This window comes from Protopterus annectens, chromosome 2.part2, assembly GCF_019279795.1.
Source record: "Protopterus annectens isolate FY-2018-M chromosome 2.part2, PAN1.0, whole genome shotgun sequence".
NCBI classification, from domain to species: domain Eukaryota; kingdom Metazoa; phylum Chordata; order Ceratodontiformes; family Protopteridae; genus Protopterus; species Protopterus annectens.
The window spans coordinates 1155380714-1155397365 of record NC_056730.1 but is presented as its reverse complement, the minus strand read 5'-3'; the positions used below and the strand labels follow the sequence as shown (position 1 = coordinate 1155397365).

At 40.9% G+C, this 16652-nt stretch overlaps 1 protein-coding gene across 3 annotated transcripts in view; it reads right to left on the bottom strand.

Annotated features, from left to right (window-relative positions):
* The window catches only part of LOC122795919 (procathepsin L-like), a 449353-nt gene that overhangs the window by 145647 nt on the left and 287054 nt on the right, over positions 1 to 16652 (bottom strand). For all 3 annotated transcript variants that reach the window (XM_044064400.1, XM_044064402.1, XM_044064401.1), the window contains one exon: positions 14976 to 15144. In XM_044064400.1, the coding sequence (XP_043920335.1) occupies positions 14976 to 15144 (169 nt within the window). The remainder of the gene's footprint in view (positions 1 to 14975; positions 15145 to 16652) is intronic.

Here is a 16652-nt window from a genome sequence, read left to right as displayed (position 1 = left end):
TGTTCATTTTATCTAGCAGTTAGTTCACTTTGCCATCCAATACACTTAGGTTTTCTATTAGCTGATGCATTTGTTTCATCACCCATTATTTTTTTCCACTCTTAATATGCCTCTTTACGTGTCAAATCTGCTAATTTCTAATTTATAGTATAGGTTAAATAAAATATTATTCATATTTTTGAAATTGTTTTTACAAGTACTGTATTGTGCAAAATGAGTGTGTATATTACTGTTATTTTTTAACATTTATTGACAACTTGGGAACAAGTTACTTATTGCTGCAAACATTTATTAGATATTATACCATTGCAGGAAGTTATTTACTGAAGAATTTAAACATTTTGTGAACGTACTGCGATCTCAAAAAAAATGTTTATATATATATATATATGTATACAGATAACTTTGGAGACTGCTCATTTGGTGGTAGCAAGTGTGTGTATGTGTGTGTGCATGCGTGTGTATTTGTATGTGTGTGTAAATGTGCTCTAGTGCACGTATGTATACATGTATGTGTGCTGTGTGTACATACATACATACAAATATTTCAAGCATGGGCATTAATGCCCTTCTAGCTTGCCAATGTACCAAAACACTTGTTCCCATAATAAGTGTCCATGCTGTTCTTAAAAATATCTAAACCAATACTTGCTTTAATGTAATTTGGTAGTCTGTTCCATGCATCAGCTACTCTGTCAGAGAACCAATTAGTACACTTCTCATGTCTGTAGAATTGTCTACATATGTTTTCTGATGATTCTCTTGTACTTTTTGATAACCCCAAACATTCCCAGAGGTAGTTGTCACTAAATGCCCTATATACCCGAATAAGATCTCCTCAGATATCTGTAAGAGACACTGTACAAGTTCAGATATTTTAGTCTTTTGTAATAACTTAAATTTTCACAACCATGGATGCCCTTGGTATATTTCCGCTGTACTCTTTCCAGTTTATTCATGCTTGTTTTCTTATAGGGTTTACATATTGTTATTCCATACTTAAGTTTGGGTCTAATGTAACTAACAAACAATGACTTCATTATTTTTGATTTCCTAGACTGTATAAATCTTTTTTACAACCTATAGTTCTATAACTATCATTAACCAATTGGTTCATATGATTAGAGGAACTCATGGCAGAATCTATCCATATACCCAGGTCCTTAAACGAGTCTACAGTTTCAATCACTGTGTGCTGCATTGAATATTCACCTTTCAATGTATGTCTTCCAAATCTTATATGCTTAGTTTTTGATGTATTTATCAGCATATTATTCTCCTGTGCCCAAATGGTCAATTAAGTCAAGTTATTTTGCAGACATGCCTTATCTGTAACACATGTAATCAATTTACCCAATTTCAGGTCATCTGCATATAGACTGTAGGATACCTCAGTTGAAAAAGGTAGGTCTGAAAGATAAAATCTAAACAAGTAAGGGCCTAGGACAGAGCCCTGTGGGACACCCTGACTGTAACCAAGGATTTCACCTGTGCAGTTGCTATATGATACTTGCCATGTCCTATATGTACACCATGCAGCTATCCATCTTATCAAGAGTACATCAATACCTAGTTGTACTAATTTATTGGCCAGTGTTTTGTGCATGCCCAGCTACTTCTAGTCCTGGGTGGCCCTAAGGAAGGATATTCCTGAGCACCATAAAACCAAAGGATGCTCTTCCCCTGGAGGCCAAATCCAATTTGTAATGAGTGATAAAGGTATGTGGACTTGCCCATGTGGCTGGTGCACAGATATCATCTATAGGGGCTCTGGAATGAAAAACCACTGAGGTTTCTATCAATCTAGTTGAGCGAGCCTTTACTTTAGAAAGCAAGGACATTTTGTTGGTAGATGACAGTAATGGTGTTCCCAAGCCAAGAAAATAAGGTCATTTTGGAAACATGCTTACCCAGCCTGGGTCCTGCAAATGCTAAAAACAATTGATCCATCTTCCTAAGAGATTTTGTTCTGGCCAAGTAAAAACGAAGTTGCCAATGAACATCAAGGGTATGTAGAAGGTACTCCCCTTTATTTGAATGATGGGGAAAGAAAATGGGTAGATCAATAGATTAGTTGATGGAAAAAACAGAAACAACCTTGGGCAAAAAGGAGGTATTAGTATGGAGAGAAACTCTTTTCTTGTGGAAAATCAAATACGGTCTCTTGACACTCAAGGCCTGCAACTCAGAAACTCTTCTCGCTGAGGTAAGGGCTACTAGGAGCAGGGTTTTCCAGGACAAAAATTTCATATCACATGAATCAGAAGGCTCAAAAGGTGGACTTGTTAATGACTGAAGCACCAACGTCAAGTCCCAAGGTTCTGTAGGGGGCTTGACAGGAGGCTTAATATGTAATACTCCTTTCATGAAAGTTATGCACAGTCGGCGTGACATAACTGATGAATTGTCTATTCCATTGTGAAAATTTGCGATAGCTGCTAGATGCACTGTAATCATCTATGCTGAAGCTCCAGTGTGTAACAAGGTAGTGAGATATTCTAGGATTTTTTGAATAGGAATAGAGAAAGGATTCATGTTTTGTTCTTTGGCCCCTATATAGAACCTATTCCACTTACTGAAATACATTTTTCTGGTGGATGGTTTGTGCGAAGCCAGAAGGATCAAGCAAACAGGGGATGAAATATCAGGTAGCCTGGCCATCATCAGAGGTAGAGAAACCAAGCTGTGAGCTTGAGGCTGTGGAGATAGGGGTCAATCAGTCCCTGTGAGTGAGTTAGAAGTCCTTGAGATTGATCCAGGATCCATGAGCTGTGGATCAGGTGAGGCCATAGGAAATGGAACCAGACTTGAGGATCACTTTGCTTCTCAACCTTTGAGCTTTCTGTAGAAATTTTGGGATTAGAGGAAATGGTGGAAAGGCATACAGTAGACCCGGGGGCTAATCATGCGCCACAGCATCCCTCGGTGACTCCCCCTGAGGGGGGATCAGGGCAAATTAGCTTCTGCATTTGTTGTTTAGGGGTGAAGCAAACAGGTTGTAGCAAGGCCTGCCCCAGCAGCTAAAGATTTGAGCTGCTATAATTGGGTTGAGGGGACCACTTGTGAGGCATCAATATGTTCCTGCTCAGATTGTCTCAATGAGATTGGAGCTCCCAGGAATATGTGTTGCTATGAGAAAGCAGTTGGAAGCCATCACCCAATGCCATATTCTCATGGCTTCCTGACACAGGGGGGGTAAGACCTGGTTCCACCTAGTTTGTTGATGTACCAGATGACTGACATGTTGTCCAACTAAACTGCAATGGTCCTAGAAAAAAGGGATGTGTGAAACACTTGCAACGCTAAGAGAACTATCCTCAATTCCAGGACATTTATGTGCAAATTGGCCTCTATGGATGACAAAGTGCCTTGGACGGTCCTTCCTTGAAAATGCCCTACTCCCCAACAGGGAAGCATCCGTGGTCACCGTGGCCGTGGGCTGGGGGTGACAGAATGGTCAACACCAAAGATTTGTTTCTGTCTTCATCCACCATAGCATTTCTTTCTTGCAAAGGTTTGTAAGACGTATCATGTGGTCAAGTGGGAGGGTTAAGATTGACCATTGTGATGAAAGGAGCCACTGCAATAGTCTCATGTGCAACCTTGCCAGGGGTACTAGGGTAATGGTTGCTGCCATAGAGACTAATAGTTGTAGTACAAGGCATGTTGGTACAAATGTCTGTGGGAGGAGGACTTGAATCTGGTTTCTTAGTTTTGAAAGCCTGTGAGAAGGAAGGGAAACTTGGCAGGACATTGTGTCGAAGATCGCTTCAATGAATTCCAGTGTTCTTATTGGGGACATGTTTGATTTCTCCATATTGATCATGATACCTAGGTGAAGAGCAAGGCCTTGAGTGTAAGAGAGACTGAGGATGAGAAGGTTCCTGGTCATGGCGGTGAGGAGCCAATCGTCAAGATATGGAAACACCTGAAATCCTTGTAGTTGGAGATGAGCTACAATGACTGCCATACATTTGGTAAACACTCTGGGGGCTGTTGAAAGACCAAAGGACAGTACACTGAACTTATAGCGATTGGTTGCCAGCCAGAAGTGAAGAAATCTCCTGGAGTATTTGTCCATCTTTATGTGGTAATACGTATTCTGAAGGTCTATACAGCACATCCAGTTGTCCTTCCCCAGAAAGGGGAGAATGCACTGCACCATGACCATCCGAAATTTTTGAGGTTTGATAATTTTGTTTAGTATACTAAGATCCAGTATTGGTCTCCAGTCCCCTGTCTTTTTTGGCACTATAAAGAACCTCAAGTAAAAACCGGATCCTATTTAGTCTGGTGGAACTGGTTGGATGACTTTTTCTTTGCAGCTTTTCGATTTCCAAGGCTGCAGCATCCCTCTGACCGGGTGGAACATCAGGGTTCATTTGACGGGTCAGGGAGTGAGATCAAATGGGATATGATAGCCTCTGGATATTATTCTCTGCACCCATGAATCCATTGTTATGAGTTGCCAGGCTTGTTGGTGCAGAGAAAATCATCCCCCGACTGCTTCCAGAGGAAAGCAGTAGGGCCACTGCTCAAGAATGCTGGAAGGGTCTACCAGAGAATGAGTCATGGGTGCCCTGTTTGTGCAGACCCCCTCTGCCCTGGAAGGAACATCTTCCAGATGAGTTGCCACCTCTGCCCCGGGGGGAACGCTCTGATGCCTGGAGTAGGACTTCCAGGGGGGGTGGAAAAACATATGCCCATGGCAGACAAGTTCTTTCCATCTTTCTCACTGCATGATAGTGTGTCTATTACTTTTGGGCCAAAGAGAGAAGATTCATCAACAGGCGTGTTGACAAAGGAAGATTTGAAAGGGTCCACGAAGTTACACAAACGCATCCAAGCCTGCTGTCTCATGATGATGCCTGATGTGGCTGCTCAAGCTACTCCCTCGGTGGAGTGAGAAATCAAGCACATTGAGGAGTTTGAGATGGATTCTAGGGTAGCTAGCTGTGAGGCAAAATTATCACGTACCTGCTCAGGCAGTTCCCATGCCAAAGAGGCAGACATTTCTGAAATTAGGTCTCTATGGAAGCGAGTAAAGTATGCCAGGTAATTCATCAACTGAATGGCAAAGGTCAATGAAGCAAAGGTCCTCTTCCCCAGTTTGTCCATAGCCCTAGACTCCCTGTTGGGGGAATGAACACTGGAACTATCTTCTGCCAGTTCCCTCTTAGTGGCTGCCACCATGACCATGGAGTCTACTACCAGCTGCTTGGACCAGTTGGGTTGGTCTTCAGGTGTGGACAATATTTTATCGGGCCTCCGGGAGACAGGTTCTGTGTTGTCTGGGGCCTTCCAGGCACACTACATGATAAGCCTAATGAGCTCATCTGCAGGTGGGGTCACCCAGGAAGTAGATGGTTGGGCATGGAAAGCCTACAAGAACACTGATTCCTCTGAAGAAGGGTTGGAAGATTTCCAATCTCCCCTCTGTTTGAGGATCTCGAGAATGTCTCCAAATGAGATGTCTTCTGGGGGAGACCATGGGAACCCTTCTCCTTCATCATAATCGGTGTCTTTGGTGATGGATTTCTCAGGGCAATTGAGATGCTTCCTCTTGCAAAATTTCTTCTGGGGTGGCTCCCCAGTGGGGTCTTCTGAGGAGGACTCTAGAGAAAGAGTTCCCTTTGAGGGGAGATCTTGCACCTCATGTGCCTGAGATCCCAGAGTAGGGGGTTGGGACAGCTGCATGCTAGAGGGGGGCTTCTGGTTCCGATGCCAATGTTGCCAACTGAGAGCCTGTAGAAGCAAGAACCCTCTCCATCACTTGAAAAGCAGGCCTGCCAGAAGAGGGATGGGAGCCCGGAACCGAGAAGGCCGACCTCAGAACTGTGGTCACACCCCGCCCCGATGACCCCACCTCTGGGTAGGAGCTCTGAGAGGACTGGTAGCTGCCAAAGACAGAACCGTAGATGATGCCATAGAAAAAATTAGGGCCGAACTAGGAGTCATGGTGCCAACAGCCCAATCACTGTTCAGAGGGTGCAGCAGTTCCAGAAGAGCTATGGCACCAAGAGTAATTGGAACCGACAGGGAAGCCTCCACTGTCAGCGCTGAGACAGAGTGCACCAGGATGGACATCGGTACTGAAATCTTCAAAACCTGGGAGGAGGTTGGGGGAGGATAAACAGGTGAATATGCTGGGAAAGCTTCCATTCCAAGAAGGAGGGAAGACCTAGTTGGGGTCAGTAAGCCTCTAGCTGCCAAAAGCTGGTCTACAACCCTTACTACATCCTGTTCCAAGAGATTTCTGGTGTATCTGATGGATGCTGCCCCATGGAGAGTCAGATATTTAAATAAAAAGGCTAAATTGCTTTCCCAAAAAAGGGTCATAAGATGGGGAATACCTTGTTCTGGCAAGGTACTCAACGTTTGGGACCACAGCTGCCATCATAGGTGGAGCCAAGTAAGACATTGCTACCATGGCTGGAGATGGCACCAATGCTGGTACGGGAGTAGTAGCCTGTGATAAGCTCAAGGTCAGCACCAAGGGCCTACCAAAGGTAGGAGAGAGGGACAGTACCAATGATGGTACAAAAGGAACTACCAAAGATACAGGGTAGGTTTTTGGTAAGATGTATAAGGAAGTAAAGGTGAGAAGAAAAGCTTAAGAGAAAAAACTGACTAAAAGGTAATTATGTAGATAAACCACAAAAACCACTACACTTAGCTTGAGAGGCTTGGCATATCTGACGAGGAACGTGGTAAATGAGATCTGGAGAGACTATGAGAGGGGCATTGTGGGTAGAACTTAGCTGAGAGTTTTTGGCTGGTGCGAGCTTAGTAATGGCTGTGTTGGTTACAAGGACAGAACTGAAGTCCTAACAGTAAGGAATGAATGAATATTTGCAACATCAGATCAGATCTTATCACTGAGGCATGGACCTATAGCTAGCCAACCACAACTAATAAAGTCCGAAACCACTTCCTAATTTCCTAATGACTAGCTGACACCCTCTATTACAGTGAGGATATAAGCAACACCATATTTTACCAATTACAGTTTAATAGTTACCCACAAGCTTATTGAGCAGCAGATAGCCTGTGTGAACTATGTGCATTGGTGTTCTGCATACCGACACTATAATGCTGGACATTCCCCCACACCCCTTCAACCCAGTATCACCAATATTTGAAATCACTTTATTCAGTTTAGAGTTACTTCAGTGCAACAGACCACAGCCATTGTCACCTTCTCTGTGAAGTACAGCTATACTATATATAGGTACAAGACAGACTACACCTTGGAAAAAATTTTCAGTGCCCATCATAAGGTAGCACTCACAAAGGTACAAACTTAAGAATAATTTAATGTAACCTAATCAGCCCTAACCAGCAAGAAATAGGAAGTAGCCTCAGCTTAATGTGTATAGCATGGAACTTTCTGGTTTCAATGAACACTATATTGAGGCTTACCCTCCAGTGAAGAATAAAAGGAAGCATTAATTCTTTATCATAGTCTCCAAGACCTTTCACCAAGTAAAATAATAAAAAATAAAAAGATTACACCTCTTCTGAAAGGGTATACATAAAGTTGCTTTCCAAATGGAAATTACAATAATATGCAGACATTATTTATTTTATTTATTTATTTATTTGCAGTTTGTTTTCCAGGATAGTCCATTGGGCTACAAGGAGCCCATTTTCAATGGAGTCCTGGGAAGAAAAGCTCTGGAGAAATACAAATACACAGTACATAAAGAGCAGAAATCTATAATATACATTTCAATTAAATGTTAAATACATATTTTGGATAGTACAAACCCATATCACACAATTCAAATAAATGTTAACATAACACAGAAAATAAAAAAGATTTTCAAGATTTTCATTAGGAAAATTACATCAGGTCAATTTTTTTTTTTTTTTTTTAGGGAATTACAATGAGGTAATTTTTTAGTCATTGGTCGAATACGTCCCAAGGGATGTAAAACTTTAGGAGGTAGTGACAGGTAACAAAGTTTGGAAAGTTAGGAAGAAAGTGTGGTCAAAATTAGGTTGGATGAGAGCAAGAGCATTTCCATTGTGAAGTAAGATGCAAGTGCAGTGAGGTTTTAAACAAGGAGAGACTGCAGGTGGTGTGGATGGGTGAAGGGAGAGAGTTCCAGAGGCATGCAAGAGAGAAGGACATCAATTGATTCCCAGCAGGACATGTTGGTTTATGCAATTTAATTAGGTTTTGGGAATTGGATCTTAGGAGTCTATCTGTTTTTTGCATTTCAAAGGTATTTGCTAGAGATGGGCAGAGAGATGGGTTATGAATGAGTTTGTGTGCTTGGATGAGTTGAGTATATGTGAGGAAGTTTGGTAATTCTAGCCAACTTAGTTGATGAAGGGAATTACAGTGGTGGGAAGAGGCTCTATGATCTGCTGCAAATTTGGATATTTTGTTATAACAAGATGAGAGTTTTGTTTTGAGGGAAGATTGTAGGCTGGTTAGGATAGATGCACCATATAAAAGGGATAGGATGAGGTATATATTAGCTAATATAATCCTGGTGGTGGGAGAGATAAAGCGACTGTGGAGGTAAAGCATACCTAATTTTTTTATGTTTTTCTTTATATTTGCTTGTAGATGCTTATCAAATTTTAGCTGATTGTCTATGATAATTCCTAGTAATTTTGTGTCAGAGACTAGTTCTAGGGGGGTATTATTATTGCTGGTAATTATAAAGGATTGTTTGTCTAGCGAAGAGGTTTTGGATGCATTGAATAACATAGGTTTTGTTTTGGTTGCATCAAGGGCTAGATGGTTGTTTAGCATCCACTGTTCAGTGGAAGAGAAGATGGCTTGTGTTAGATTGTGAAGAGTTGTGATGGAAGGGGAGGAACAGATTATAGTAGAATCATCAGCATATTGGATGAGACTGGAGTTAGGAATGGCTTGGAAGAAATCATTTATGAATATGTTGAATAATAGGGGGCCTAGAATGGAACCTTGGGGGACGCCTGTGGATATATTAAGGAAGGGTGAATTAGCTTTTTTCCATTTAACTGCTTGTTGCCTGTTTGTGAGATAGCTTGAGAACCACTGGGTAGAGGAAAGAGATAGGTTAAGTTTAGAGAGTTTGGTAAGAAGGAGGTTGTGGGAAATAGTGTCAAATGCCGTAGAGAGGTCAAGGAAAAGAGTGGATACAAAGTGGCCAGAGTAGCGGGCTTTGTTTATTGTTTCTAGGAAAGGAGAGGAGGGCAGTATGACCTGGTCTAAAGCCATGTTGTGTGGGGGTAAGAAGCTGATTATTGATGAGGTAGGGTAAGAGTTGTTGGTGTACACACTTTTCAAGTAGATTAGAAATAGGGGATAGGATGGCTATAGGGTGAAAGTCTGGGATGACATTATTACTGCCACCTTTATGGAGAGGAATAATAAAGGCCTTCTTCCAGAGCTGGGGGACCTGGCTTTCGGAGATAGACTGATTAATTAGTATGCTGTTAGGGAGACCAATGGCTTCTGTGGCTAATTTTAGGAAGTAGAAGGGAATTTCATCAGGGGCATTGGAACCAGGTTTTAGTTTTAGGAGAAGTTTCTTATGGTGGATATACAGATGTGATTGATAGAGAAAGGTGGAGGTTGGACACAAGGGATGCTAGGGGAGGAAGGGATGGGAGCACACTGAGGAGGGGTTGTAGAGGTGTTGGTGAAGGATGATGTTAGTTTGCTTATGGACTCTATGAAGAAAGAGTTAAATTGGGTGGCCAAGTCCATGTCAGATGCATCTGGGTTGGGGCAAGGGTTTTCTTTTTTTCCCGGGTTGAGGAGAGATGAGATTCCTTTCCAAAATAGTTTGGGATTGGTGGTGTGGTTGGTTTGGAGAGTGGAGAAATAGGCTTTGCAGTCTGAGGTAATATGTTTTTTGACTTTATTTTGTAGTGTTTTATATTCCTTTAGGGTAATAGTGGTTTTATTTTTATGGTAACGTGTCCAGGCTTTGTCAGCGAGTCGCATAGTAGCCAAGGTGTTTTTGGTTAACCAGGGTACAGGGTTACTTTTTATATGTTTTGTTTTTAGAGGGGCAAATGAGTTGAGCAGGTTTGTAAAAGTAGAGTTAAAGTAGGATAGAGCATTATCTAGGGAAAGAGTTTTTAATGAGTTCCAGTTTGTGCTTTTTAGTGCATTTGAGAAGGTTTTAGCATTGAAGTTCTTTAGGCAATGAGTGGAAATATAGGTATGAGTTTGTTGTATAGAAGAGGGGAGACAGTGGGCAAAAGTGGGGAAGTGGTCAGCTAGTGGGTCTGGGAGAATACCACTATCAGAGATATAGTGAGGATGGAACACCAGAATCCAGTCTATTGTAGTTCCAGTGATGGAGTTCTTGGAAGGCCTGGTTGTGGAATTGATTAGTTGTGTAAAGTTATATGTTAAAATTGAGTGAGTTAGTGGGAGATTAGATTGCGGCTCAGTTTATGTTCACATCCCCCAGAATTATGGTTTCTTGAGTAATGTTGGTAGAACCCAGGAGAGAATATTTTCAAGGGATGAAATGTTGTCTCCAGAGGGAATATAGAGGCAGAGAACAAATATGAGTTTATGCTTGTTTAGGTGGAGTAGAGCTGGTATTATTTCTGTCTTGCCTAATTTGGGAAAGGGTTTGGTAGAGGGGGTGACTAAGAGGGATGTTGAGTAAAGGAGTGCTACACCCCCCTTTTTTGTGTTCTGTCATTCTATAGCATGTGTTTTTTGGGAAGAGTTATTTCAGAATCTTTTATGTGGGGCTTAAGCCAGGTTTCTGAGATGGAGAGAATATCGGGCTGGTTATGTAGAAGCCAGGCATGAAGGTTTGGAATTTTGTTACATAGGCTCTGAGCGTTTAGAGCTGAAAAGTGGAGGGGTTTGCCTGTTGCTAGGGGGGTTGGATGCAGTGTGGTAGAGGGGCCTGGGTTTGGGTGGATGTCCTCAGAGAGAAGGATAGAGATAAGATGATGGATGAGGTCTTTGGTTTGTTTTGGGTGTAGTATATAGGTAGAGATATTTTTGGACATTAGACTAGTGAAGCTGGTAACAGTGTTTTTAGAGTTAGATAGGAGTCTATAGGGGAAGAGCATGCTAGTGTTGAGGGGGTAGAGACTGGGAGATATACGAGTAACAGTAGATGTGTACTTTGTATAGGATGGGGTAGTGGTGTGGAATGGGAAGAGTGGTTTGCATTAGTAGGCTGGGTGATATAATTTAGGTACGTCAAGGTAATTAGAAGTATTATTTGAGTAAGTAGGGATAGAGATTTGAGGGTCAAGATGTTGGTTATTAGAGTAGAAGTAAGGGGTGAGTTAAGTTGTGAAGTTAGTTTGGGTAAGAGATTATGGTTTAGGTTAATTGTTTAGTAATTTATCAGGATAAGACTGCGGTGCTGGTGCTGCGGTAGCGTTGTCGCCTCACAGCAAGACGTTGTCCATTCGAGTCTCAGCTAAAGCATCTTCTGTGTGGAGACATGCGTGAATAGGGGTACCTTTGTTGAAGGTTGTGTGTCAGGGCTGGCAACTCGGCACATAAAAATCTTCTGCCAATCATTAGCAGACAAGAGTTCCGCTGTGGCAACCCCTAACCAGGAAAAGCCAAAAGACACAACAACAAGTTTATCAGGATAAGTTGTATTTGGCAGTAAACTCTGAAGGGTAGGCTTACTGTAATGGGTGAACTGTGGGAGGAGATTTTGGGGATATGAATGGTAGTTTGGATTGGATGGTGGACGTGGTGGGAGTGGCTAGCTAAGTATAAGTGTAGGGATATTGGGGGTGGGTGGGATTTGGGGGTAGGGTAGGGGAGCGAAGTGAGCCCGTAAGGCAAACAGACCGGGTAGAGCCAATGGAAGGAAGAATCAAGGTCAAAAGTGAAAAACAATCAGTGGAGTGTAAGGTAAGTTCAGACAAAAGGATGCAATGGGGTAAGGGATTTTCTAGCAGTGGTATAGGGAAAGGATTATAGTGGTTCAGAGAGATAAAAGATGGCACCACAGGAAGGAAGGCAAAGTTAAAGAGTCTGGGGGAGGGGGTGGAAAGAAAAGAAAGTGAAATAAACTGTGGGAGTGGTGGGAATAGAGACTAGAGATGGATGTCACAGTGGCCTTGCTGGTTGGAACCAGTACTGGTAGGGTCAGGTCAGCAGTGTGAAACAGCACTGAAACAATTAGAAATGAAGCAACTGTAAAAATCAGAGCTGAAGAGGGAATGAGTGCAAACCAGAGATGCAAATGTTGCAGATATAAATTTAAGAACAGGAGACAAAGGGAACAGAAGATGTACTAGGGGTTAAAAATACTCTAAAGTGTGGATGGCAACATTAAACTTACATTTACTGGAACTTTTGAGAGTTAAGACATTAAACTAAAAGCTATTGGTACTATTAGTCAAAACAGTAAGGAATGTGGTAGACCGCTGGTATTGTGTTGCCTCCTGGTGGCCAAAGTAAGTTACTACAGCCAGAAAAACTAACCTGTGTGTATGCTCATCTGTCCTGTAGTAATACTTTAAATAAGGAGCAGTTTACTTTTTTAAACGCAGATAGTTTTAAAAACAGATTTGAAGTGTGGATAAATTGCAATTGAAGGAACACCTACAGTTTAGAAAGCTATGCTTTTTAGTTTGTTTTTGGAGCTGCTTCAGGCAGGCAACTTAAGCAGATTTATAACTCTTTAACAAGGTATTTTGCTGGGCAAGTCTGTTGGGCAGAGGATGACCACAAAGTGTTTAACCCGTCGGGAGAAGCTTCTAAAGTCAGAGAGCACATAGGCAGGGGAGAGTAGAAGCCTCCGTGTGGACTGGACAGCACACACACGTACACAAAAACACACACAAACACACACACAAACACACACACACACACACACACACACACACACACACACACACACACACACACACACACACACACACACACACACACACACACACACACACACACACACACACACACACAAGAATGGAGAACACAAAATGGGATGGATATCAGTATTAACACCGAATGTTAAGCCTGAAACTCCATATTCCATTAAAAGCCTCACACATACAGTGGATGTAAAAAAGCATATACACCCACGTTAAAATGCCAGGCTTTTGTGATATAAAAAATGAGACCACAATAAATCATTTCAAAACTTTTCCCACCTTTAATGTGACCTATAACCTGTACAATTCAATTGAAAAACAAACAAACAAATCTGTTAGGGGGAAAATATGAAAAATAAAAAACATACAATACACTGGTTGCATAAGTGTGCACACCATTAAACTAATACTTTGTTGTGTGTGCACACCCTTAAACTAATACTTTGTTGAATCGCCTTTTGATTTAATTACAGCATTCAGTCTTCTTGGGTAGGAGTGTATCAGCATGGCACATCCTGACTTGGCAATATTTGCCCACTCTTTCTTGCAAAAGCGCTACAAATCTGTCAGATTGCGAGGGCATATCTTATGTACAGCCCTCTTCAGGTCCTCCCACATATTTTCCCATTGGATTTAGGTCTGGGCTCTGACTGGGCCATTCCAAAACTTTAATTTTCTTCTGGTGAAGCCATTCTTTTGTTGATTTAGATGTATGCTTGGGGTCATTGCCATGTTGAAAGGTGAAATTCCTCTTTATCTTCAGCACTCTAGCAGATACCTGAAGGTTTGGGGACAAAAGTGACTGGTATTTGGAACTGTTCATAATTCCTTCCACCTTGACTAAAGCCCCAGTTCCAGCTGAAGAAAAGCAACCCCAAAGCATGATACTGCCACCACCATGCTTCACCATGGGGATGGTGTTCTTTTGCTGATGCAAAGTGTTGTTTTTGTGCCAAATGTACCTCTTGGAATTGTGGCCAAAAAGTTCAACCTTGCTCTCAACAGACCATAACACATTTTCCCACATGTTTTTGAGAGCCTTAATATATTGATTTGCAAATTTTAACTGGGCTTGGATGTTTTTCTGTATAAGAAAAGGCTTCTGTCTTACAACCCTACCCCATAGTCCAGACATATGTAGAATACGGGAGATTGTTGTCACATGTAGTACACAACCAGTACTTGCCAGAAATTCCTGCAGCTCCTTCAGTGTTGCTGTAGGTCTCCTGGCAGCCTCCCTGACCAGTTTTCATCTTGTCTTTTCATCAATTTTGGAGGGACGTCCAGTTCTTTGCAATGTCACTGTTGTCCCATATTTTCTTTTCTTTTTGATGACTGTCTTCACTGTGTTCAATGGTATATCCAATGCTGAGGAAATGTTTTGTACCCTTTTCCTGACTAATACATTTTAACAATGAGAACGCTTTGATGCTTTGTAAACTCTCTGCGAACTATGGCTTTTGCTGTAGCAAGTAACTGAGTAAATGTCAGGAAAATCCTATTAGGACAGCTGAACTTTATTTGGGGTTAATCAGAGTCTCTTTAATTGATGGCAGGTGTGTACTTAAGAAGACTGAATGCTGTAATTAAATCAAAAGGGTGCTTCAACAAAGTATTAGTTTAAGGGTGTGCACACAACAAAATATCAGTTTAACGGTGTGCACATTTATGCAACCAGTGGATTGTACATTTTTTATTTTTTATATTTTTTACCTTAACAGATTTGTTTGTTTTTCAATTGAATTATATAGGTTATAGCTCATATTAAAGGCAGAAAAAGTTTTATAATGATTTATTGTGGTTTCATTTTTTTATATAAAAAAAAACTGGCATTGTAACAGGGGTATGTACACTTTTTATATCCAATGTACTTTCATGCACCTAATCCCCTGCTGAGCCATTGCTCTTTCAAGGACTTAGCTAATGTAACATCTAAACATCTTTCTCATGACTATGTAATGGTAAAAATGATGAATAGTTAAGATAAAAGCACCTTTTAACCACCTAAGAAAAAGCAATACTGTAGCTGCTGGTTGTTTAAGGAAAGTATTAAAACTTACTTTATTAGATGATCCCTTTCAATTTTGGGTTACCCAAATGAAAGCTGTACCTTTTTTCAGAGATTTGCACCTCGCATTCAAAACACTTGCCTGATCTGTAAAACTGGAAGGTCTCCAAGCCTGCATTCATAGCTGCAGAGATTGGTCCAATGGATGCAACAGCAGCCTTCACAGCATTTTCATTTCCACTTTCAATTAAACTATAGCCAGTACATGTTCCAGCATTGTACTGAGCATTGTACTGGCAAGGATTTCCATCCTAAAAAGGCAGATGAGATAAAGCAAGTTAATAAAACAAGCATAGAAGACCATTCAAAATATGACAATTGTGGATGTTTAATAAAAAACAGTCTGATATAATGCCTCAAAGCTGCATTTTACTCAACATATTTGCTTTTAGTGGTTAAGTCTTTATGAAACCCTCAAGACTATTTCAAAGAATGTGGATTTAGAGGCCTTGTTGGGAAAAGAGGAATCGGTGAAGCAAATTAATAAAACATTCAACAGTATAATCCAATAGAATACAGTTTCCTATAGACTGAAAACATATCCTCTGCTACCTCTATTTTTTTAATACAAAAAAGTAAGACAAGTTATGTTTCTACTTAACTGCAGTATCTCAAAATATATCATTCAAACCATACTGATACCCTATAGCTTACCCATGGCTATAATTTGGCTCCTAGAAAACAACAAAGTCTAATTACTTCTCATCTTCTCTTTGTCAATGATTTAAAACTGTATAGCTCATCAGATGAGGAACTGAACACACAGCTGTAGGTTGTCAAAACTTTTTCAGATGATATTAGAATGTCATTTGGTCTTGATAAATGTGCAAAAGCAACCTTAAAAGCAGGAAAACTGCAGTACCAGGAAAACATTTGTTTGGGACAAGAATATGATATAAAAGAACTTGAGCAAGAGGGATAAATGTTTAGTGTATAAATACTTGGGAATTGAAGGATCAGCAATACAACATGAACAAATGCAAATAAAACTCAGCAGGGTATGCTTCAGAAGAATTAAATTAATCCTGAGAACAGCACTGACATCTAGGAAAAAGATCCAAGCTATAAATCAATTTGCTCTTCCTGTCCTAACTTACAGTTTTGGAGTGATTGTCTGGCCTCAAAAAGTGTTGAATAGATTAGATATTAAAACAAGAAGGATGCTTCATGCTCACCAAATGATTTATAAAAATCAGTGTATACCAAGATTATATATTCCCCGTTCCGAAGGAGGGATGCATCTCCTTGAAATTGATTACATGTATAGATCTGCAATCGTGGGACTCCACACATATCTACTGACTTCACAAGATCCAAATATAGTGAAAGTTTTAAAACACGAGGAGAATAAATCTAAGATGACTTCTCTGCTTAATTTAGCAGAAGCATATCGACATCAAGCAGGAATGGAAATCAAACAAGAAGTAGATAAAAACCAGGCAGCAACCAAATGTGCCAAAAAACAAAAGAAAGAATATAAGGTGAAGGACCAGATGAGAAGGCAAGAAATGTAGAAAAAAAAACAAATATAGTTGCAAGTATAGAAAACTTCTGGAAGAACCTCATGTTGATCAGGAATGAACGCAGGAATGGTTATGGAGAGGCAAATTCAAACCAAGAAATGAAAGGTTATAGGTTCATAGGTTCATAGGTGTATACTAGGCTAATGGCCCTGGAGCCTTTAAAAGCCCAGCCTATAGGATGACCCTGGCATCATGCCACCTGACCTTAGTTCCCAGTGCCTCTGTCTAGTAGAGCC